The sequence below is a fragment of the Centropristis striata genome, chromosome 18 (genome assembly GCF_030273125.1).
Source record: "Centropristis striata isolate RG_2023a ecotype Rhode Island chromosome 18, C.striata_1.0, whole genome shotgun sequence".
Classification (NCBI taxonomy): Eukaryota; Metazoa; Chordata; class Actinopteri; order Perciformes; family Serranidae; genus Centropristis; species Centropristis striata.
The window spans coordinates 27,381,088-27,404,384 of record NC_081534.1 but is presented as its reverse complement, the minus strand read 5'-3'; the positions used below and the strand labels follow the sequence as shown (position 1 = coordinate 27,404,384).

The window sequence follows — 23,297 nt, the reverse complement described above, 5'->3', positions numbered from 1 at the left end:
TCTTTCTTTCTGTCTGTCCGTCTGTCTGTAACCTGGCAGCTGACCCACTGATAAGACAGGCTTTAAAGCCACCAGTGGCAGGACACAGTTCACACTTCACTGGCTGTCCGTATTCACTTGGCTGCTTTCACTGAGAGAGAGACGACTTGGCTCCTGTCAGAGGCCGGCATCAGACTCACACACACATGTAGACGGTCAGACTCACACTAGAGCTTTAAATGAAAGTTTGAGTCTGTCCTGGACTGGACATGTAATTTTTGGCCCAAACTTGTTCCAGAGCTGAAAATGCAGCCTTATGGAACAATGAATCATTCTCATTCTCACAAAAAGTGAGAGTAAACTACATACTAGGGTTGTCAAAAGTATCGATACTCAAAAAAGTATCGATGCTAAAACGTTGTATCCGGATACGATACTCATTTTCAAAAGTATCAATGAAAAGTGTTGTTTTCTCTCTTGAAATTCCCAGAACGAAGCAGAGAAAACTCGACTTATCAAGCTTGCCTAATATTGTACACAGCATACAAAATATTGTTCTAATTGTTATTGTTTATTGTATTTATTTTTTTTTTTGCACTACCTCAGACCTGAAGCTTGTTATCATAGTTTAGTATAAATATTTAACCTGTGGTTCTGTTAATTTTTACATGTTGCATTTTTCTTGTTGTTAAAAATATTTCTGTTAAATTTTGGGGTCTTTGTTTTTATCCTTGTGGTATTGAAAATGGTATCACAGTGACAACCCTACTACATACAACTATATTATAGCATTGCATGGGGGATATTGCATGGGGACATATTGATAGACTGTATAAAGAATAGATGATACGTCTCCACTTCCTCCTACTGTACAACATTGAGGCCTGAATATCCCAGATTGGAGTTATTTGGATGAGTGGGTCTTGAGAAAGCTGCAAGCAGCAATAACTGAGGCCAAGCAATCAGCCTGTTCTGAGCAGGCACCTTTTGAACGAGCACAGCATCAGTCAGCACGATACCTTGAGGCAGCTCCTGTCTATGGGCTCCATTGGAGTGGGCTTGGGACGGACCACCCCGACGTCTTCACTGCCGCATTCAAGAACAGACCACAGCTCCACCACCAGTGCCCGGACAAAACCTGCAACACAAAGCCAGCCAGAGATTATGAATTGACACACTAACTTTAATTTGTGTGCTTGGAATTATAAGATTTTATGTGACAGAAATGAAATTAAGATTTATGGAGACAGGAGACAGAGAGACTAAAGGAAAGGGATGAAGCAAAGCTCCTGGGTCAGCTTTAAGACATGAGAACTGTAATTACATATTAAATGTCTTAGCCATTCAGCTACTGAAATGCTCCAAATATATTTGACAATATAAAACGTCATAACTATCTAGGTGTATACCTGGATAATAAGTTGGACTGGTCCCTAAACACAAAAAGGGGCAGAGCCGCCTCTTTTTTAAGGAAGCTCAGATCTTTTGACATCTGTAGTAAGATGCTGCAGATGTTTTATCAGTCTGTGTGGCCATCCTGAAACACCCAGATCATTCGCTACATAAAACCTTTATGGACCAAGAAAACAGCAGTGGACGGCTCCTCTCTCTCCGTTGCAGGACGGAGAGATACAAAAGATCCTTCTCTCCTACAGCCATCAGGCTGTCGCATTCTTGAAGAGCCAACAGACAAACTGAATTTCCCCTCTAAATAAAGTAATTTTGAACTGAATTGAACTGAATTTGTATAAAATCAAAGATTCATTTGTTTAGGTTGTATGCCACCATCTATGCCTGTGTCTTCTTTCCATCTAGCAATAATATGACAGGATTTGCTACTTGTAAAAGTGTGTTTTTGAAAAAAATAAAATCTAATTTATATTTCTTGTCAGAAATCCAATCCAAGAATCCAAACACTCTTGCCCTATCTTCACCGCTTTTCACTGTCACAAACAAATTTGAAAAAGATGTTGCTCCCTTGGCTGCTCGATGGATACAAAACGTTTGTATCCAAAGTTGTTTTTGTGTCGTCTATGTCTTTGAATGTGAAAGTACTTTAGTACCTGAACTGTGCAACGCCGCCACCCCTGGAGCTGTCGCTGCAACTTGTGTCACCATCGTCCCATAACCAAACTTTTCACATCGGCTCACCTGCAGGAAACACACAAAGAAAACCCATAATAATCCCCAAAAATAATTCAGCACTTTTGCTTGTGTAAGTCAAAAATGCATGAGAGGTTTGGACAGGATAGACAAATAAAGGATTAATGTACGGAGAGGGGAGGAAACAGAGCTTTATTTTGGAGGGAAAGGAGAATTGTAAGTTTGTCATTTGTGATTCAGTATGCAAACTCTGCTATGACACTGCTGGAATCCTGAAAAGGCGATACATAATGCAGTTTAGTACACTGACAAATCAAATTGCAAATTGATTTCTGAGTGTGCAGGCCCTTCATTAATTACAACACAATGCCACACCTAAAAATAGACAAAATATAATTACATTCCATAATTACAGTGAAATGCCAAACGAGAGAAGCAATTACAAGAGTGCGTAAACAATGGTAGTAAATTAAGCCCACAGGGGATTAGTTAAGGTTTGAGGTGAAACTGTGTGTGTGTGTGTGTGTGTGTGTGTGTGTGTGTGTGTGTGTGTGTGTGAATAATGGACAATACTATGGATGTACAGCATATGTAGAGTCCAGAGTTTAATAAATTAAATCCTGTGTGGGAGTAGCAGTATGTAACAGCCTCCAGGTTACTGCTGAATACTGAACAGTCTTCAGGAAATATGATTGTGGCCTTGAGGAGCAGCAGGGGCAACAGATTACCTCATCTTGTGCAGAGTGATTTAGGGATAGCGATGACATGGGCCGACAGAATGAATTAAGGTTTTAAGATAGATTATGTTCTGCAGGGTAGGATATTATGGGACACAAGAGCCTAGAAATAATGGTTGCATACATATATTATTGAACATGGCAAACAATCAGTTTTTTGCACGTCTATTCGTTCTATTTAAACTCTCGATTTCTCACAGCTGCAGATACAGATTAGGCTGCACTAATATTGTGAGCATTATACTGTTTGTAGAATTAGATTACAGTGGTACAGGACTGCTCTTCTGATTAGAAACATTCCCAACAGCTCCAGAGCATTATTAAATCCAAAAGTCAAAATGAATTATAAAAAATATTTTTTTTTTCATTGAATAAAAACATTAGCTTTATAAAAACAAAAAAAATTGCACTGTGATTAAAAAACTCTCACTATAGCAGCAAGTCATATTTAATAAAGATACATACAAATAATGCATTTAAACTAACAAATGACTTTATTTAATTTGGTGATTTTTTTTTTTGATTTTTGAATATTTCTAAGTGTATGACATCATTAAATATGATGATAGGCATTTGAATCTCATTTGAAAACCTCAATATAAGCTTTAAATGTTCTATGCTACTCTTTTCCATCTCATCAGTGGTTAAAAATGAAGAATTCATAAAACTCTATAACTTATACTCGGGTTGGGTGATGTCTACCTAATTAGTATATGACAAAAAACATCACAAAACAAACATTGTATCATCACAACAGGCGACGATATCGTCTGTGTGAGTCGTCCAAACTGATCATCATATGTGCATGAAACCTGCCACAGGACATAAATCCATCACTACGAATAAAAGGATGCCTGTCAATATTATGATTATCAATTGTGATATTCATTTGCTAGAAATAAGTACATTTATAAAAGCTGGTATTAGCAAAAAATTCGGTAACGCTTTATAATAAGGTCCTTAATAACCATTAATTAACAAGTAATAAGGCATTGTTCTCGCTTTAGATCCGGTAGTTGCAAAAAGCATAGTTAACTTATAGTTAACTTCTAATAGATGAGCAATAAAATATATTTTAATATCAATAAGCAAACAAAATAAGATTAATAAAGGCATGGCAAAGACATAATGGGTCGGTCATGGGTGTTTGTAATGCCACTATTAACACTTATATAAGCTTATAAACACACAATAATGTTAATAAGCATCTTGTAAGGACTTACAAGGGCCTTATTACTTGTTAATTAATGGTTATTACAAGGACCTTAATATAAAGCCTTACCAAAAATTCTTCTGTTTCACTTGTAAAGTCAATCTCCTCACCATTGATAAATCAGTATTTTTACTTTTGAAGCCCCCACAAACCTGGTGTGGAGGCTTAAAAACTACAATGTTGAGCTCTGTGGCCATCGCCCCGACCCTAACTCACATCTATGTATGTTAACAAACTTCTTCGAGCCAAATGGTTACTTTACATTTTAATTAAATTGGAATAAATGTACTCAATGCAACAGTCTGTGTGGTAATAACTTGTTTTCTAATCCTGCACCCTGGCTTCAAGAATTGCTTACTGAGACTCAAGTCAGTGTGGCAAAGAAGCACTTTAACAGCTTAATTTTACTTTGGCACATTGCTGCGATCGAGAAGGATTAAAAACAGAGCCACTGCCAAAGTTAATTCTTTCAGGGCATCCATAAAGGTGATGAAACAGTCCCATCGAACACTATCAGCGTCAGCGCTTATCAGCACTTCTGCAGTAAAGTCACAATGTTTGATTCATGAGAAAGGGGCACCATAGAGTTATATGACTAACTTACATAACTTGGAATCTACTGCCAGAGCTTTTACAACTAGATGATTCTGGCAACATCTGGACTTCCTTAGTAGTAGTATCTTACATGAGCTGTTAAAAATTTAAGTACTTGTTGGATTGGAGGATTGGACTGCAGGTGGATAGGAAAATGAGAAGCGCTGCTCCCTCGATACCAAAGTTGAAGTGTTCTTGGGCAATTAATTCAACACAAAAACGGATCCGCCGGGGCTTTTCAGTGACTTACTGCAGTTGGATTGGGATGTCTCAAGGTGTGACTGTGTGTAGATGTGTATGTGTGGAGCAGGGCGTTGCTGTAAAAGAGCATTTAGCTCTATGAATAATGTGTACAATCAACAAAAACAAACTGGCTATACGTGCACTAACATGTTCTATGTAGTGATGTGCCAATGAAGCTTCATGAACCATTTTCTTTATTTTCTGAACCCAATAGATGGCCAATAGATGATAGTCTGTTCAACAAAGGGCTGAAAGGACATTCAATTACCATTGCTTGAGCCTTTTTCTTTAAATCAAGAGCGCCATCTCGTGGACTCATAAGATAAAGAAAATGGTTCATGAGGCTTCATTGGCACATCACTAGTTCTATGATGGAAAAGGACCAAACTGGAAATAACAACAGTTGTGATTCTGTAGCACTGTGAATGAAGTTCAGGGTTTGTTATTACCTGTAGTTTTTTAGTAAAGCGAGAGAACATGTAGGAGACGCACTCGTTGATGGCTCCTGTCTGCTGGAGCAGCAGCAGGCCTTTTGGAGTTGCAGAAAAGTTCAGCAGGCTGTCCAACAACGTCTCCTCCCAGATGAGCCTGTAAGAGACAGAGTAAGCTGGAAAAGTGCCGAAATCACAGGTGCTAAACACAGGGTTTTTACACTTTTTCAGTGGTCAAATTCAAGCACTTTTCAAGAACTTTCAAGGTCCATTTTCAAGCTTTTCCAGTACCTTTCAACGGTTGTAAATGGCGTGTTTTAGATGAGTACTTCGATTCTAAAAGGGGTAATTTCACTTAACCATAGCACCAGCAATGGTATTACACTTTTAACAACTAAAAGTAGTTTGCTAATCTCATAAAACATACTGGTATGGGAATCTAGGGGCTAGGAGCAAAAGGAAGCTCACAAAAATCATCAACCGACAGCTGGTGGAACTAAACACGACCCAAACTAGGAGGAAAGACCCACAAATAGGCTACTTCAGGACCCTCACATCCACTAGGAATTAGAAAAACTCCCTTCAGTAAGAAGATACAGGGTAGAGCAACAAGAAACATCTCAGAAACAAGAAGACGCAGGCGGAGCCGTCTTCATTTCAGAGGCTATAGGCTATTCAGTTTATAGATTTTTTCCATTAAAAATGTGGTTATCTATAGTCAGATTGCAAGAGAAATACAGTAAGAATTTCAAGCATTTACAAGCACTTAATCCAAAATCCAAGCACTTTTCAAACCTTGAAATTCAACATTAAAATTCAAAATTTTCAAGGATTTCAAGCACCCGTACGAACCCTGTAAACAAGCTTCTTGCTGAAATAATGTCGAAGCAGTGTTTAATAATCTGAGGTCAGATTCTCCCCATTTATTGTTTTTTCATAGCTGATTATTCTTGTTCAATAACAAGCTTCTCAGCTTCACAGTATACACCATAGGTATGGACAAAAAAGGGGCAATATCTGCATTATGACTAATCACTTTTTAATTTTATTTTTATAAACTGGCCTCACATGTTCTGCAGCTCCTGGGTGGATGTTCCAACAGTTGCTCCGGGTACAGGCGTTGGAACCCTTTCAGACAAGGAACTGGTCTAGAAAGAAAAAAGGGGAAAAGGAACGTGAGTGTGTGGGCACATCTGGAGGGCTTATCAAATTTATTTTTTTGTTCAAGGTCTTTTTTGGGGGCATTTGATGTCATAAACTTGGATAGACACAATATATTTGCACAATAGAGTTACTCGAAATCTCAATCTCAATCTTTTTTTTTTTAACTGCCTCAGGAAAAGCTCCAAGATCTCCAAGAACTCACTGTTTAAGTCAGATAATTTTTACTGTATGCATCTTAAAGGTCCGATTTTGTAAAAGAAAGTGATATTTTCATGCAAGTTGTGATCATAAATTAAGTGTCGTCAGGACTTCTGAAACGTTTTGATGAAAGTAATGTATTTCTTTAAACAACAGAATATGTAAAAATGTTCTAGTATAATTCAAAATAAGTATGGACCTAACAATAAGCATAATAGGTCCTCTTTAAACAAACTAAATAAGGGCACTAAAAACTACTTTTAGCTGACTGAGCTCATCTCCATTAATCTGCACCAAGTACCACAGGGCCACATATAGGACCGTGCACTTAAGATATGATATGATGAAACTGCAATTTTAAATATGTTTACAGTGCAGTAACTGGACATATTTCATGCTCAAATGCATGTACAACAGTATAAATAGGAATATAAAAGTTGTGAAGCAAATAAAAAATAACCACTTACTGTGATTTTTTTTTTTTTCAGTGCAAGAAAAGCAGACCAACATTAGTAATTTTGAAGTAAGTAATTTTTAAGTAATTTTGTGCATTTTTACACTGCACTTTCAAGATTTCATGCTCAAATGCATGTAGTTGTACTGAGGGCCACTTCAAGTGAGGGTGCGGGCCGTATGCGGCCCCCGGGCCTCCAGTTGCCCATCCCTGCTCTACACGTACTGTGCATTGACACTAAGAAACTTTCAGTAAACTTTATAGCACCTTTTGCAACTGTTATTTTAGTCACTCAAACCTTTAACTCTTTTGCCCTGTAAACCAATTAAAATCAAATGCCTGCTTAAGATTCCTCCCACAAACTTTGGGAGCCACGTTGTTGTGTCTTTACAGTGTGTGAACTGAGGTCAACACTGTTGTTGTTACACTGTGCATTACTACGAAAACAAATGTGGACTTTTAGACATCATATGGTACATGCTGTACGTGCCCACTGATTATTAATATTTAACACATACTGGGTAAAGTCAGGAGGAAGTGGGTAGGAAAAAGTTGGATACTGATGACATAATATCTCATAGAAGTTAATTTTTGACATGTTATGGATAACAAAGCAGTATACGTGAGCTGGGACTGTTTGTTGTATTTACCGACATCTACCACTGATCTCTCTTATCTATCAGAAGCACTTTCACTACTTTCCTACTTTTTTTTTCTGTTTCCTCTGTAGCTGAACTGTAGCAGGTGTTATTTTTGGTTTTGGTTGCACATTCAACTGTGTCTGTTTTTGTTTTCAGTTTGGTTTTTCAGTGCTATGTTAAAAAAGGTATTCTGAGTTTGATGCATTGTTGTGACAAAAGCGGTATTCTGAAAACGAAATGGAGCAGATTACAATGGTTAGTTAATTCCCTCCATTTGCAGGCGGTGGCGACACTTTTCTCGCTGCAGTGAATGAATAAAGAGAGAATGTGGCATTCATCAAGCAAATGAAACATGACAGGAGTATTCTAGCTGGTGAAACTCATCATTAGACACAGACACCCCTCCATTAGATATTCTAGGGGAAAAAAATCAGATACAACCTTTATCCACCATATTTTACAATGTTTTTATGAGGGGGGATTAGTGAAGCAGCACTCTCCATGAAAGCGTCTCAGTTTTTGGATTTACAGAATCAGCCTGAAATAAACAACCAATTCCATACAGAAGCATCTATATTTGATGCTAAATTGTTTTCTAATGTGTTCAATAATCTGTTTTTTAATGTTTTATTTTAGTACTTTAACACTGTGAAACTGCATTTCACAAAACAAACAAAACTTTCTCAAATATTGAACAAAGATTGTGTAAAAGAAGTGGACATAGCCTCTGGACCTGGAAGGTTAAGTACCTTGAACCTGCATTCTGCCTTATGGCCAGCAGGGGGTGACTCCACCGGTTGCAAAAAAGAAGTTAGATTGTATAGAAATCTATAAGTAGATGAGGCTACTTCTTGCTTGATTTATTACTTCAGTAAAGATTTCCCTAACAAGTTTATGGTCTCAATCGCGAGTTTGAGGTCTTTTTCAATACAGCATGATGTTTATTTTGTAAACTAGTACATATTAGTTACCAGTTTAAAGTTAAATAGACAATAAAGCAGGGTATGCTTAAGGGCTTTGCCAACTTGTGATAGGCAAGTTGCTACCACAGTGAGCTGTCAATCAGGATAGAGCCGTAGCAATGCATATTTATGGCACTGTGTGTGCATTTAAATAGTTGTGAATTGTGTTCAGTCCTGAAATTATGGACTTTGTTAGCACAAAGTTAGGTTGCCAGTATAGATGGGCATGCAAAGTGTCCTCTTGTTTTCAGCCAAATTCACACTCTGGTCTAAAATATGGCCTCTTTTGGCTCCAAAAAAACAAGATCATCATTTAATCACTCAGAATCTAGTATGCAAGTATGTACAGTACAGGCCAAAAGTTTGGACACACCTTCTCATTCAATGCGTTTCCTTTATTTTCATGACTATTGACATTGTAAATTCATCAAAACTATTAATGAACACATGTGGAATTATGTACTTAACAAAAAAGTGTGAAATGACTGAAAACATGTCTTATATTCTAGTAAGCAAAGGGTGGCTACTTTGAGGAATCTAAAATACAAGACATGTTTTCAGTTATTTCACACTTTTTTTGTTAAGTACATAATTTCACATGTGTTCATTCATAGTTTTGATGCCTTCAGTGAGAATCTACAATGTAAATAGTCATGAAAATAAAGAAAAACGCATTGAATGAGAAGCTGTGTGTCCAAACTTTTGGCCTGTACTGTACATCTCAAAGTTTTCACCAGTGTTATATTGACAAATGAAGTACAGGAACCTTTTTCCATGCAGCAGCCACAGCCTTGTGCAGGCCGTAGGGTCGGAGCACCTGCAAACCCTCACAGGTGTTGTAGATCTGCCTACAGACGAAGATAAAGGCTCCGCATGACGTGTGGGACACGTCGGATTCACTTAGCGATGAGAGCTCCTTTTCCAACAGCCTGAGGGTGAACTGTACGATGACATGAGCGGGAAAGGTTCTGCAGAGGAGAGGGGGAAGCGAAAAAGAGAAATATGCTGAAGGGAGATACAAGACAGACAGATTCTCTTGTGTATACGAGGTGTTTTACTTGGAAAAACATTGGGGAGTTATTGGTTGTTTTAAGTGCTCTACCTTCCTGGTTTTTAAATGTGAAATACAGTCTAGTCATTTCTTTGTCAATTGTGAGTGATCTATTTGTGTTGTTTTTACATGCACTGTGTGGAATAGGTATCAAAGGGTAGATGATTTAAGTCCCTTCTGAACTTTTATATGCTTGTTTTTGCAAGATACTTCTCAGGGGAAGTACACACAAGAAAGAATGGCAGACTGGAGCATATTAGTCAAAACAGTTTGTGCTCAGTGGCATCAGCCTTGGTGAATGTATCATTGCTAATTCACAACAACAAACTGCTGTTTCAGGTCGGAGCGACTGGTCGGGGTCAGCCAATTACAACAGAATTTAAAACACTGCTGGGCGACCCTGAGCATCTTCAATAAAACATACCTTTTCGGAGTTTTCTGCCGTAATGAGAGTTGAGTAGATCAAAGATATTCTTACAGTGACTGACAAACCAGCAACATCCTCAGGTCTAATCTGCTCTCTGTGCATAACCCCGAGGATTTGATATACAAACTTAACTCTATATTGAAGTCTTCTTGGAAAGTCAGAAGTAATTTAATTTATTCAATGCCATCAAAGATACAAAAAGGCACTGTGTGTTTAATCATAATTCAATCACACGTCTCACCTCTCACTGTGGGCTACGACTAGATTCTTCTCGTATAAGAAGAGAGCTAATCCTCTGTCTGTGTTTGCGATGCGAGCCAGGACATCAGCGATGAGAGTCAGCGTTGCTGCAGGAGATTTTAATTTGGACTGCAAACCGTAGAGAATGAAAACACAAAATTACCCAACAGCTTCAGAAATAAGTGGAATCCCAGGAGGCATGAACAGTTATTGGAAATTGAAATATCATTAATTTTGGCAATGATGGAGCTCAAACAAAGCCATTAAGTTTTTATGTTACGGTTTCCAAAAGGTTGACTAAACTGAGAAAATATGTTTTGCTGGGCCAAGTTAACAGCTGCTCTTTATAGTGCTTCTGATTTCACAAAAGTTTGTCACATATGATGCTTTGAATTAAGGTTGAAAACATTGTTAGGGGTCATGCTTTTCCCTTGGTCAGTGTGACTGCTCCATATAAGTCTCTAGTGAGGCTCCTTCAGTGTTGTTGTGATGGCTGTATTTGAATTTAATTGTATTTAATTGTTTATGTTAACTGTGTTTAAATGTTGTAACTTGTCACTTTTTATGCTGCTTTCTTGGCCAGGTCTCTCTTGGAAAAGATATATTTTTTTAATCTCAACGAGACTTTTACCTCGTTAAATAAAGGATATATATATATATATATATATATATATATATATATATATATATATAAATACACTTAAGGTTAGGATACATTTCTGTCTAAAGATCTTGCATTCACTGCTGAGCGTTAAATTTAGAGGCAATGGTAAGAGAATAAATCAATCTGAACCCCAAGCAATTTAAGGCGTGTTTTTGCTGCTCCTGTCAGACGAAATCATGGCTAGAAGTAGGGAGAACTCGATGTCTTCTGTACAGTTTAATACGGTTTGCCATAATGCCATAAATCATTTCAATAGGAAAAAGTTGAATGTGTTGGATAATTGTTCAAACGCTAGTGCAAATGCTTTATTTTGGCAAAAAAAAGTTGCCTGAAATAAATAATAACGTAAATATATATTTATTATAATATAATTATTTAGTATAATTATAAATTATAATTTCTGTTTATACAGTTTAGGGCTGATTAATGGTGTGATTTGGACTATTCGGGGTAGGATTCAGAGTGTTTATGGACGGTAGGGTAAGGGTAAGAATTTATTATGACAAAAGTTGCCATATTCAAATATTCTGTGTCACACTCAATTATAGTTCTTTGTCAACTTTTTTCATACGTAAACCTTTTTGGTTGATATGAATACTATTTCATCTATCTGGTTTCATGACTTAATAAACTTATTGGGGCTGAGATGGATCAGACAAAGGAAATAAAGGCAACATTTATTGTTATTTTTTTAATCTGGCACCCAACAAATACCCCATTACAAAAAACTAAAACTAACACTAAAACTAATAAAAACTAAAACTAAGATTAAGCATTTTCCAAAAAAGAAAAACGAATTAAAACTAACTGAATTTGAAAACAAAAAATCACAACGAAATGAAAACTAATGAAAAGTCCAAAACTATTATAACCTTGGTGCATACAGTATGTATGTGTGTGTTTAGTGTGTGTATTTTCACCTGCTGTCCATTGAGCAGAGCTATAACAGGAGCCAGCAGGGTCTCTATTACAGGGGTCTGGTAGAGACACTCTGCTGCACACTCTGTCCTCTCACACAGCATCCACAGCACCTCTATGGCCAGACCGCTGGGCGACAGGGAGTCTGAACACACACACATTTAACTGAATGACATGCATGTCGATACATCCTGCAGCAATATTTATTATCATTTTAAACTGACACTAAACACATTGAACTGCTTGTTTCCCATTTGTCGATAACCTGGAAATCAAATTATATAAAGAGGCTCCTACAAAGGCTGCTGGATTGGACTATTGCCATTATCTATGTGCATATGACATAGTAAATACAATCTGAGCAGACCCTACTCACCCAGGTATTATACCGGTATATTTTTTTTTATGGGTAAAAAAAAATGCATATCATGATATTGGCAACATTCCTACTTGTTGCTATAGTGGCGTGAGGGTTTTGATTAATAACCTAGACTGTGGCGGCTCCAGAGTCTCATGTGCTGCGCTAACGTCACATTTCAAGCCTCTGAAAGTTTATCTACACTATTCATAATATGTCACCCGTCAGTCAGTCTAAACCCTGGCCCCCACCTTTCTGCCCCCGGACCCCCCTAGCCAGCTGTTTTTCCACTCTGTCTGGCTGCTCCATGTCCTAGTGGAAAGCCCTATTGATTGTGAAAAATGTTATGTGAGGTGTTTGCTCAGATTTAGCTCCCAAAGTGGACGAGATTGATGCATTTTACTTAAAAATGTACCACATTTTCTCCTGGTGGGGCCCCCGGACCCCCTAGATCAGGGGTGTCAAACTCTGGCCCGCGGGCCAAATTTGGCCCGCAGTGTAATTTTATTTGGCCCGCGAGGCAATACCAAATTATTATATTATTATTGTACTATAAAAGCTGACCCGCCGGTATTATACAGCGCATTTACCGCTAATACTACAAATCCCACAATGCCCTGCTGTTGTTTTATGCATCAATCAGGACAGGACCCAGAATATTTAATATATTAATATATTTCCATATTTAATGTTAATGCAAAACATGTTTGGTATATATTAAAAGGTTTATTTGTTCAATGTTGGCCCGCGATTTTTATTCAAGTTTTAAATTTTGGCCCATTGTGTATTTGAGTTTGACACCCCTGCCCTAGATGGTTATTTTTGTATTAGTTGCTATAACTCAAGAGTCAAGAGTATTATTTTTAGTTTTATTCATATATACAGACTAAAAAAAAATCATATTTTCTATATTTTTTCAGTATCTTTCAGGGCCATATCGCCCATCCCTAACTCACACATGCTTTAATTCTGCATTTTCATTCACATTGCACTGTGTAAAATTATGTTACTATTCATGAATACACTCTCATGAGAGGTGCAGGTGATCTTCGTCACGCTGCAGGTAAAACATTAATATAAATCTCTGACTGGCTCAGCATGACTCTCTGTCAGAGGAGGATCATCTCTTTTGGCTGCTGCTCCAAAGTCAAGGTAGAGGACACTATTGATTACTGGCAGGAAAAGTTGCTGCAGTGTAATTCAGCAGAATGAATGGGGCAATAAAGCAAGGTCTTCCAGGAGACAAGCACAGTGCTGCATGACTCAGTACAAGGTTAAGAGATAAAAGATATGGTCTGAGGAATGCTGTTACGCCTCATAGGGAGGGTCATGGTGTTCCTTCAGTCCCCCATCCAGACTCACAGTCTGCAGGGAAAAACAGGGAGGGAGCCGAAACTCTCTGACGTAGTTTGTATCTATGTGTGTGTGAGTGCGTATGGCCTCACCTGTGTGTGAGGTGTCACTGTGCAGAGGTTTGGGGTGTTGGTACATGATGTTTATCAGGATGACCACCAGGTCTGTCAGGCTGACTGGATCTGAAACGGGACATGATGAATAAGTGAATCACTCTGGTTACTCAGTGTCTAGACAGGGACAGTAAAAATAGTCAGTACTGCTGAGAAGGAAATGGACTGAGCCCAGTTTTGAGTTCCTTAAAGTGGAGGATCATCATTTTGCACAGTTGGCTCCAAATGTTATGCCTGTGATAAGATTTAGTAATCTGGTGCGTTTGAAAATTGCCTGCGATCAAAATAAATGGAACAAATCACACGCTTGTACTTTGACGAAATTCAACTGAAACACGTTTTAAACACAGTGTTATACAATATGCAACATTTTATAACAAGCACGTCTGAAAGGGGCTTTATACACCATAACAAACACACTTCATGTTTATATTAGACCTGAGTCAATTAGTCGATAAACACATTAGTCAATTAATGGTCGTTCTCAGGAGGTAGAGTGGCTGTCCACTTATATAAAAGCCAGTGGTTTAATCCCTGACTGTGCCATTGGTGTTAATGTTTATCGCTCCTCATGATCAGGTGGCACTTTGTATCATACCAGTGAGTGTATGAATGTGTGTGTGAAGCTGAGTGGTCACCAAGACTAGAAAATGACCATATGAATGCAGTCCGTTTACCATTTAATGTGCAAAAATGTAAAAAATTTGCTGGTTGCAGGTTCTTGAATGTGAAGATTTGCTGTTTTTCAAAGTTAATATCTTCATAAATTAAATATGTTCCGGTTTTGGACTAATGGTTGGACCGTTTTGCCCAAATTGAAGACATTTATTTAGGCTCCAGGAAAATATAAAGAGCATCTTTTAATATTTTTGGACATTTTATAGGATTAAACCACAAATAAAAAAAAGAAAAATACATGATAGTTCACAAGTAGTTCAAAGCTTTATTTATAATGTTGACATTCAGATTCTGAGGCACCGCTCCTGTATTAAAAGGGAGGTCCAGCATCAATCTAAAAGCACCTAAAACTATATGTTTATAAAAGAAAACTAATTAATTTAAAAACAGTAACAAAAGACATTCAAAGCTTTATTCAAAAACCTACATTTTGTATTTTTCTAGCAGCACAGGACCCTATCCCCATATTATATGAGAAAACACTACAGAAGAAATGTAAGAAAACTGAAATATAATAAATAAAGTCAAGTTTGAACTAATCTTAACAAGTGTATGAAGTGACTGGAGCTTGATACAGACCTGAAAGTTGCTTTAAATTACTAAATAAATCACATCTCAGTTCAATTTAGCTGGTCCTGTGTGTGTCTACGATGGCGCATAGACTCTTTCAGTGACAGTAAAGTAATAACTTTAACTTCATCACCCTGGCAACGTTACAAAATAAGGAAACATGTTGATGAAATTAACAAAAACTGCAATAGAAACTTGTTCAGGAACTGATGTGACACACCGAGGTGTGGAGAGACTCATCAGCAGTGGGTGAGTGGGCCTCATGATCAATATAAACCCACTCTAATGTCAGTGATTTGATTACCTCCTACCCACCCCGTCACTAATGATTATATAAAACAGTATAAAGAGCAGTGAGGGCAGACAGTGAGTCTGTTTTAATGGTCTACCTACGTATCATTCACGCCCTTACATAACTTTCTTTGAGTGATTAAGAGAGTTGAGAGATCAAAGTTGCTGCACAGGAGGAGTGAAGGGAGTGGCACCACGTTTGAGCTGATCAGACGCATTCCTACTTGGGATTATCTGCTGTAAAGATTGGACAGATTATTTTGTTGACAGATGATGATCTACACACGGCAATAAACTATCTATTTTTCCCTTTAACTCCACGTCACTCATTTTAACCTCAAGTCAACTCCTTTGAGTCACGCAGCTGCCAACAATGAACAACGCCCAGTAATCAGATCTTTACAGAGCTTAACAGGTTGACATATTGAAAATGATGTGTGAAAGTGTGTAAATACTGTATGGAAGCTATATCGTCACCCTGTTAAAATAATCGCCTAACTCATTTTTTCAAGTTTTGCAGGAAACACAAAAAACTTCACCAAAAGTGTAACATATGACATTCATTGATAATTTCACTCAAAAAGGATGTAACAAAGGATGGCTATTGGCATAGTAATAACACTGTGTGTAAATTATGTAATTTAAGAGAATTAAATGACTTAGGCAATTTTTTTTAACATGCCTTTGTAACTTAAGCAAGATATGGAAACACTTTATTTTGAAGGTCTACATAAGAGTGACACAAGCCTGTCAGAAACATGACATGACAAGTATCATGAGGATTAATGTTACTTCAAAGTGTCATTAATGTTCATGTCACGTTTATGACACGCTCATGGCACTCTTATGTAGTCACCTTCAAAATAAAGTGTTACCATATCTTGCTTAAGTCACAAAGGCATGTTCAAAAAATTGCCTAAATCACATTTTATTTTGACGTAGGCATAATAAATCTGCTTAAGCCACACACTTGACATAGGCCATTATCTTAAAGGGGTAAAAATACATGATCTGATCAACTGAGGATGAATCATGAGTAGATGATTTAGGCAAAAATATCAATTTTGACAAAAAATAACTTAGGCGATTATTTTAACAGTGTGACGATATGTATTCCCTTGATTAATCATTTGGTTAATAAAAGGTCAAAAACAGTCAAAAATTTCCATTTCAGTTTCAAGTGATGTATTTAAATGTCTCCTCAGTCCAAAACCCAAAGATATTCAGTTTAATATTATATTTAAAACAGAGAAAAACAGGAAATCTTTATATTTAAGAGGCTGAAAACAGCATTAATTGCATGAGATCATCATGCAAAAAAATCCATCTCTTCATCCATTTGCCATATTTGCATGAGAAGATTACATTACTATTACTAATATTGACTGACAAATGGATGAGTCGATGAATCCTTGCAGCTCTAATCCCTGCTATAAATGTACCACCTTTGCTGCATCCTGGGCTTAGTATCGGCCAAGACGATAATTATTAGTTTGGAGAAACACAAACTAGCAGGAGCAAATGGTCTCACTATGCTAGACAAGTCTAAATGCAACACAATCTGCCACAGACATTTAATGGTTCATATCGAGTTAGTTTAATCTGTACAAAATTAAAGTGTAAAAAGCAACTGGACGTTTACCAGGAGGTCATGTGCTGGACTTTTTCTTGGCTAGATTAAACAAATGAGATATAGCGCATTAAAGCAGACTAACAGCTCTTATACTTTGCACTGCTGAATGTAGCTAAATATTCAACAGACAGATATGGGAGATGAATTGGTAAATTCGTCCAACACTCCAGAGCCACAGCCAGAATACTGCTTTTCGTGAAACAATAATGGAAGAAATTAAATATGCCTCACATGCTTTAGACAGAACAGTCTAGTTTTGTACCTTTGCGTTTTCTCACTCTGATGGGAAAGAGCTTTCTGCCGTTGGAGTAGATGAGGAGTTTCCCCAGGACACACAGCGAGTGGACAAAGAAGGCATATTCAAGCTCTTTTCCTGTGTAAACACTCCTCTGGACCGAACCTGAAACATGAAGAGAAAATAAACTTTTAAAAAGTTTCCATGACGTCCAAATGAAGAGTTCAGTTGCAGATGTTTTATTTATTTTCCTGAATCATGTTTTTTTTTTTGCTGTGCAAGCCAGGGAATACCAGTCAAACTGATGCTGGGTTGTTTTGATAAAATACCTCTTTTTTCATTTTTATAAAAATGATTTTATTGTGCACTCAAAGGAATATCAGTCACACTGGTTGGTGATTAATACAGTTTTGGTAATCTATTTTTGAAAATGCAAATGGTTGACATTAATCAAAGATGATGGAATGAGCAAATCCAACCAAAAACAGGAAGATGAAATAATGTTATTTAATGTAATTCTATCCACTGGTGTATTCACTGCATACAACGTAAAGTGAAAACTGAAAGTGAGAAGGATTAAAATGTTAGATTTAGTTTTCACAGCTTAAAATAACATCCACAATCCGTGTATCATTCGTTCGAATATGAAAAAACAAGCATTTTGTCTGTTTTTTGTGTTATAATAGACAACAAATAACAAAATAACCAGTCAATTTCTCATTATTTGATTTTTGATTGCCAATTGAAAATGAAAAGAACGAATGATACACGGATTCTGGTGCCCGTTTTTCCATTTCGTATTTTTGATCTGAGCCTAATATTGAACTACTAAAAAAAACAAGCATTTTGTTCGTTTTTTGTGTTGTAATAAAAAACAAATAACAAAATAACCAGACAATTTTTCATTATTTGATTTTTGATTGCCAATTGAAAATAGAAAGAACGAATGATACACGGATTATCCACAATAAAAAATCAAAAGGACTGATTTCTGAAGATATTTGTGTTGTCCATATTTCATTTCAGTTGAATACGAAAACAAAAAAAATGAATTTTGCAATATTCTAATATGCTAACTACTATTCATAAAGCATGCTGAATGTCCTTGTTGTGATGCTGAAGTCCACAGACAGTTTAAAGACATTTCAAATCTTCTGTGATAGGATGAGATTGGAAAAAGAAAAAAGTCTGCAGTGCCTCTGGGGTGCAGAAACCCCAAAAGAAGCACAGCTCTGAAAAAACCTCTTCTTTTTTTATGAGGAGTGTATCAGTGACGGGGACTCGGCGTATCTCCACTCATCCGAGACAAGGTCAAAATGTTCGGTCTTGAACAGCCAGCTGGCTTGCAGGAGATAACACTCTGACATTCTCTTACGCCCCATCTCCCGCTGCTGCTCCTCTCATTTACTGAAGTTCAACAATTAAAGATGCAACAGATACGCAGCGTTTTAGCATTAATCTACACGACTCTTAGTGTTCATTTAGCTAATTAAGATTACATTTAATTAGAATGTAATAGTGATAGACAGTCATGTTGTTACCCTGATTATTGCAGAATTAAAGTAACTTAACACCAAATTTAAGGCGCATATCATCGGTCTTTCTTAGCTCATGACTCCGCGCCCCAAAGGAGCGGAGTGAGGCAGAGCTCTTCCTCAAACATGGGGATGGATTCACTCCTGACCTTGGGCACAGCAGCGTGACAAAATAATCTCAACTCAGAGGTCCACTTCCTGGAGTTTCACAGCACTTTCAATGACATCTCATGCTGTTGCTCACAAGATATATTCCTCCTTGTTTAGGACTTCCATAGCATTTTATCAAATACAATTTTTTTAAGTCCTTTATTGGAAAAGGTTTCTAAGACTGGCAGGATGTCAGGATACCAGAATTTTATACTTCTATGCCATGGGTCTCAAACTTGCAGCCCGCGGGCCAATTGCGGCCCTCATGATGATATTTTGTGGCCCCCACCTGAATATGAAAGTTTAATGTGAGTTTTATATGAATGGCACTTTACCGTGTTGTGTGTGGAAGGTCCCTTTAATTACTTTTTTTTGTAATTTTGTGTCTTTTTTAATAATTATGTGTCTTTTTGGTAATTCTGTGTCTTCTTTTGGTCATTTAGTGTCTTTTTTTATAATTTTGTGTATTTTTTGGTCATTCGGTGTATTTTTGGTCATTTTGTGTCTTTTTTGTCATTTTGTGTCTTTTTAAAGTAATTTAGTGTTTTTTCAGTCATATTGTGTCTTTTTTTGGTAATTTTGATACTGCCTCCAGCGGCCCCCAGTTGATTTGAGTTTGAGACCCCTGTTTTATGCAATATTAGTATACAAAAAGAAAGAAAAGAAAGTTCTAGACACAGAAAATTCTTTTTTTTTCTTTTTAGAAAAAGTAACTGAACGCATAGTAACACATTTGTAATAATGACCAGTGTTGTATCTGTGCAGCTTTGGGTTGAAAATCTGATTGTAGATCTGTTTTTTAGGGCTTTGGTACTTTTGATACTATCTAATGCAGGGATGGGCAACTGGAGGCCCAGGGGCCGCATACGGCCCGCACCCTCACTTGAAGTGGCCCTCAGTACAACTACATGCATTTCAGCATGAAATCTTAAAAGTGCAGTGTAACAATGCACAAAATTACTTCTTGCAATTAATGTTGGTCTGCTGTTCTTGCACTGAAAAAAAAAGAAATCACAGTGAGGGGTTAATTTTTATTTGCTTAAAACCTTTTGTATTCCTATTTATACTGTTAAACATGCATTTGAGCATGAAATATGTTAAGTTACTGCACTGTAAACATATTTAATATTGCAGTTTCATCATATCTGGTTAAGTGCACGGTCCTATATGTGGCCCTGTGGTAGTGTCCATGAAAAATTGTGGCCCCCTCCAGCATTTAAGTTGCCCATCACTGATCTAATGTATAATAAACAAAGACATAGGTGGCCTCTCATTAGGTTGCCTGGTAACCCATTTTTTAAATCTACAATGAAAAGAAGTAGATTCACGATGGGATTTTTTTGTACTTTAAATGTAAAAAGGGTGCCAAACTGCATAAACAAAAACCAAACAGAACTTGTTTTATATATAAAAAAAGATTGTGCTGATAAAACAGGTGTATCCAACTGTTTTACATGTAATTTTAAGCTGGAGTACAGTCAGGTGAGATACAATATAAGGTTTGATGAGATATTTCTTAGCCTCGTATATTAGAAATCAAGGAATTCTCCTGACTGGAAAAACCTAGTCCAAAATAAGACAAGCTAACAGAAGCCTAAATCTGTTGCTTTATGCAGAGTACATCCTGCACATGTTGTGCCAAATTGTACCCTAATTTATATTAGTCTCATGTTGTGCAATAGTGGCCTTTAGATGAATCATCTTTATCATATTTCTACACCTGCCTCTGTCTTGTCTGCTTCAACTAAATCTATTATTTAGTCTCGTCTATCACTGAGTGTTCATTTTTCTACCGTCTATCATTCCCTTTCTCTTCATTTCTCCTCACAGTTTCTCTGCCTGCTTTATCTTTTGTTTCTCTTTTCCCCCCATTCTCATTTCGACTGTTTCTCTCTGCATTCCTCTGCTTTAATGACAACAAGAACAGCATGTGCACATTAAGGAAACTGAATAAATGATGACTGCAAGGTCTAGGTACAAATACATTTAACACCCACAGGCTTCAAATGAAGCATTACTTTCTCATTAGGCTTTCACAGTAGTTCTGCTTGAGTGTATTCTTTTTCTTTTCTTTTTTTTTGGTTTGTTTCACAGGACACATTAAATCAGCATTACTGCAAATGTGCTGATGTTTACCGCAGAGAGGGTGAGAGTGGAAATTGGTATTCAGATATGCCTGAGAAAGTACGTAAACCTGTTGAAGAAATCAGGAGTTTATGGAGTTATTTAACTCACCAGTGTTCTGCTGCTCCGTTGACTGGGGATCAGTTGTCTCATTTGGGGAACGCTCAAAGGATTCACTGTAGTGGATACACTGCTGAAGAGCTGCTACTATCTGAAAAGTATGAAAACAATGCATGTTACAGTGGTTGCAGCAACACCTGAACTGCTAATCTGCTGTGACAGATGTGGATGCTGCTTGAACGGGACAAAAACAACAGGCTTACTGAGGAATTCAACCAGAATGTCGATGAGGTTTCTAAGACTGGCAGGATGTCAGTAGGGGTGGGCAATATGGCCCTAAAAGAATATTGCGATATTTCAGGCTATTTTTGCGATAACGATATTCTTGACGATATTACGAAATACTTTAAAAAGATATAGAAAATGTGTTTTTTTTTTTAGTCTGTATTAATAAATAAAAATCTAAAATGTAGTGTGAAGTGCAAATCTCAACAGTTGCCAAATAAATAAAAAAAATGTATGAGAAAATAATAAAAATAACCATTTAGGGGTTCCGAGGGCATATTTTAATGACATTTTGTAAAGGAAAATAAAGGTTCTTGTATGTTTTATTTAAGGCATCTTATTTTGACGGTCTCCTTGTAGGTTCTGTGGTGGATTCTGTTAACACACTGTGCTCTTATTTTGAAAGCTGCATGTGTTTAGCGACAGGGAGTAAGTAGCTTTTTGTGATTAAAACAACTTTAACCACTACATCAAGAAGTCGGAATGTTGCCAATATCACGATATGCATTTTTTTTAACCATGAAAAAAATATACCGATATTATCGTGAACGATACGATATGGCATACCCGTAGATGTCAGCATACCAGAATTTTATACTTCTATGCAATATTAGTATACAAAAAGACAGAAAAGAAAGTTCTAGACACAGAAAATACTTAACTGAAAAAGTAACTGAACACATAGTAACACATTTGTAATAATGACCAGTGTTATATCTTTGCAGCCTTGGGTTGAAAATCTGATTGTAGATCTGTTTTTTATGGCTTTGGTACTTTCGATACTATCTAATGCAGGGATGGGCAACTGGAGGCCCGGGGACCGCATACGGCCCGCACCCTCACTTGAAGTGGCCCTCAGTACAACTACATGCATTTGAGCATGAAATCTTAAAAGTGCAGTGTAAAAATGCACAAAATTACTTCTTGCAATTAATGTTGGTCTGCTGTTCTTGCATTGAAAAAAAAGAAATCACAGTAAGTGGTTATTTTTTATTAACACGTGAACTGCTAATCTGCTGTGATGGATGTGGATGCTGCTTTGAACGGGACAAAAACAACAGGCTTACTGAGGAATTCAATCAGAATGTCGATGCGGCCTCCTCTTATCGAACCTTTTAATCAAGAGTTTTAGGACTAGAACCATTCGTTTTAATCTAAATCCTGTAGCACTGTAGGGAATTTGAATGCACTGCGATGCAAGAGTAGTTCAGGCTTACAGTGCTTTGGAAGAGTTATTGACATTTACTTTAGAGAAAGTTTCAGGGGTGATTTCACAGTAATCCTCTGTAAAGTCAGAGTGAGAGTTGAGAGGGAGGTTCGGGATTAAATAATCAATTTTAAAATGTCAAAGTGACACTCAACTGTGCCCCGCTGCCTCAAAGGCTCCCGCATTGACCTTTACTGTTTGGTGTGTGAATTATACAGATCTCACAAATAAATGAACAGGAACTAGAATTTCACTCTCAAATGCAGCCAATCTTTCGGATAATCTGTCTGTGTGGTTTCACTTGATTATGTGCTCTAACTTTTCCAACTCTTTTCTAACTTTTTGTACACAGATTTGGTTATAATAATCATAAAATTCTATGAAACTGCATGTTTTTTAAACTGGAAAACATCATATATTCTTGGGGGAAAACTACCAAACCCTCCACCAAATACATGAACCCAAGACTTACACAAACCTAAAAACACTGTTGTTCATATGCTGGTTAGCTTTTAACCCTCTGGAGTCACCAATCACGTGATCAAATCACATGACATCACAACATAAAAACCAAGAAGTGTCTCAACTTCCCTCTAAATCACTGGCTTAAAACTCCATGTCAGTTTTTGTTTGATGATGATGGGTCAAGTCAAACAGGCAATAAGGTAAAATACATTTATAGCATA

At 37.1% G+C, this 23,297-nt stretch overlaps 1 protein-coding gene across 1 annotated transcript in view; it reads right to left on the bottom strand.

Moving 5' to 3' along the window:
- Positions 1-23,297, bottom strand: part of tbc1d32 (TBC1 domain family, member 32) — a 120,640-nt gene that overhangs the window by 84,179 nt on the left and 13,164 nt on the right. The window contains exons 12-21 of the mRNA XM_059356643.1: positions 21,171-21,270; positions 17,278-17,415; positions 13,823-13,912; positions 12,022-12,164; positions 10,439-10,566; positions 9,486-9,687; positions 6,369-6,448; positions 5,319-5,457; positions 2,043-2,130; positions 999-1,117 (exon numbers count right to left, since the gene is read on the bottom strand). Of these exons, the coding sequence (XP_059212626.1) occupies positions 999-1,117; positions 2,043-2,130; positions 5,319-5,457; positions 6,369-6,448; positions 9,486-9,687; positions 10,439-10,566; positions 12,022-12,164; positions 13,823-13,912; positions 17,278-17,415; positions 21,171-21,270 (1,227 nt within the window). The remainder of the gene's footprint in view (positions 1-998; positions 1,118-2,042; positions 2,131-5,318; positions 5,458-6,368; positions 6,449-9,485; positions 9,688-10,438; positions 10,567-12,021; positions 12,165-13,822; positions 13,913-17,277; positions 17,416-21,170; positions 21,271-23,297) is intronic.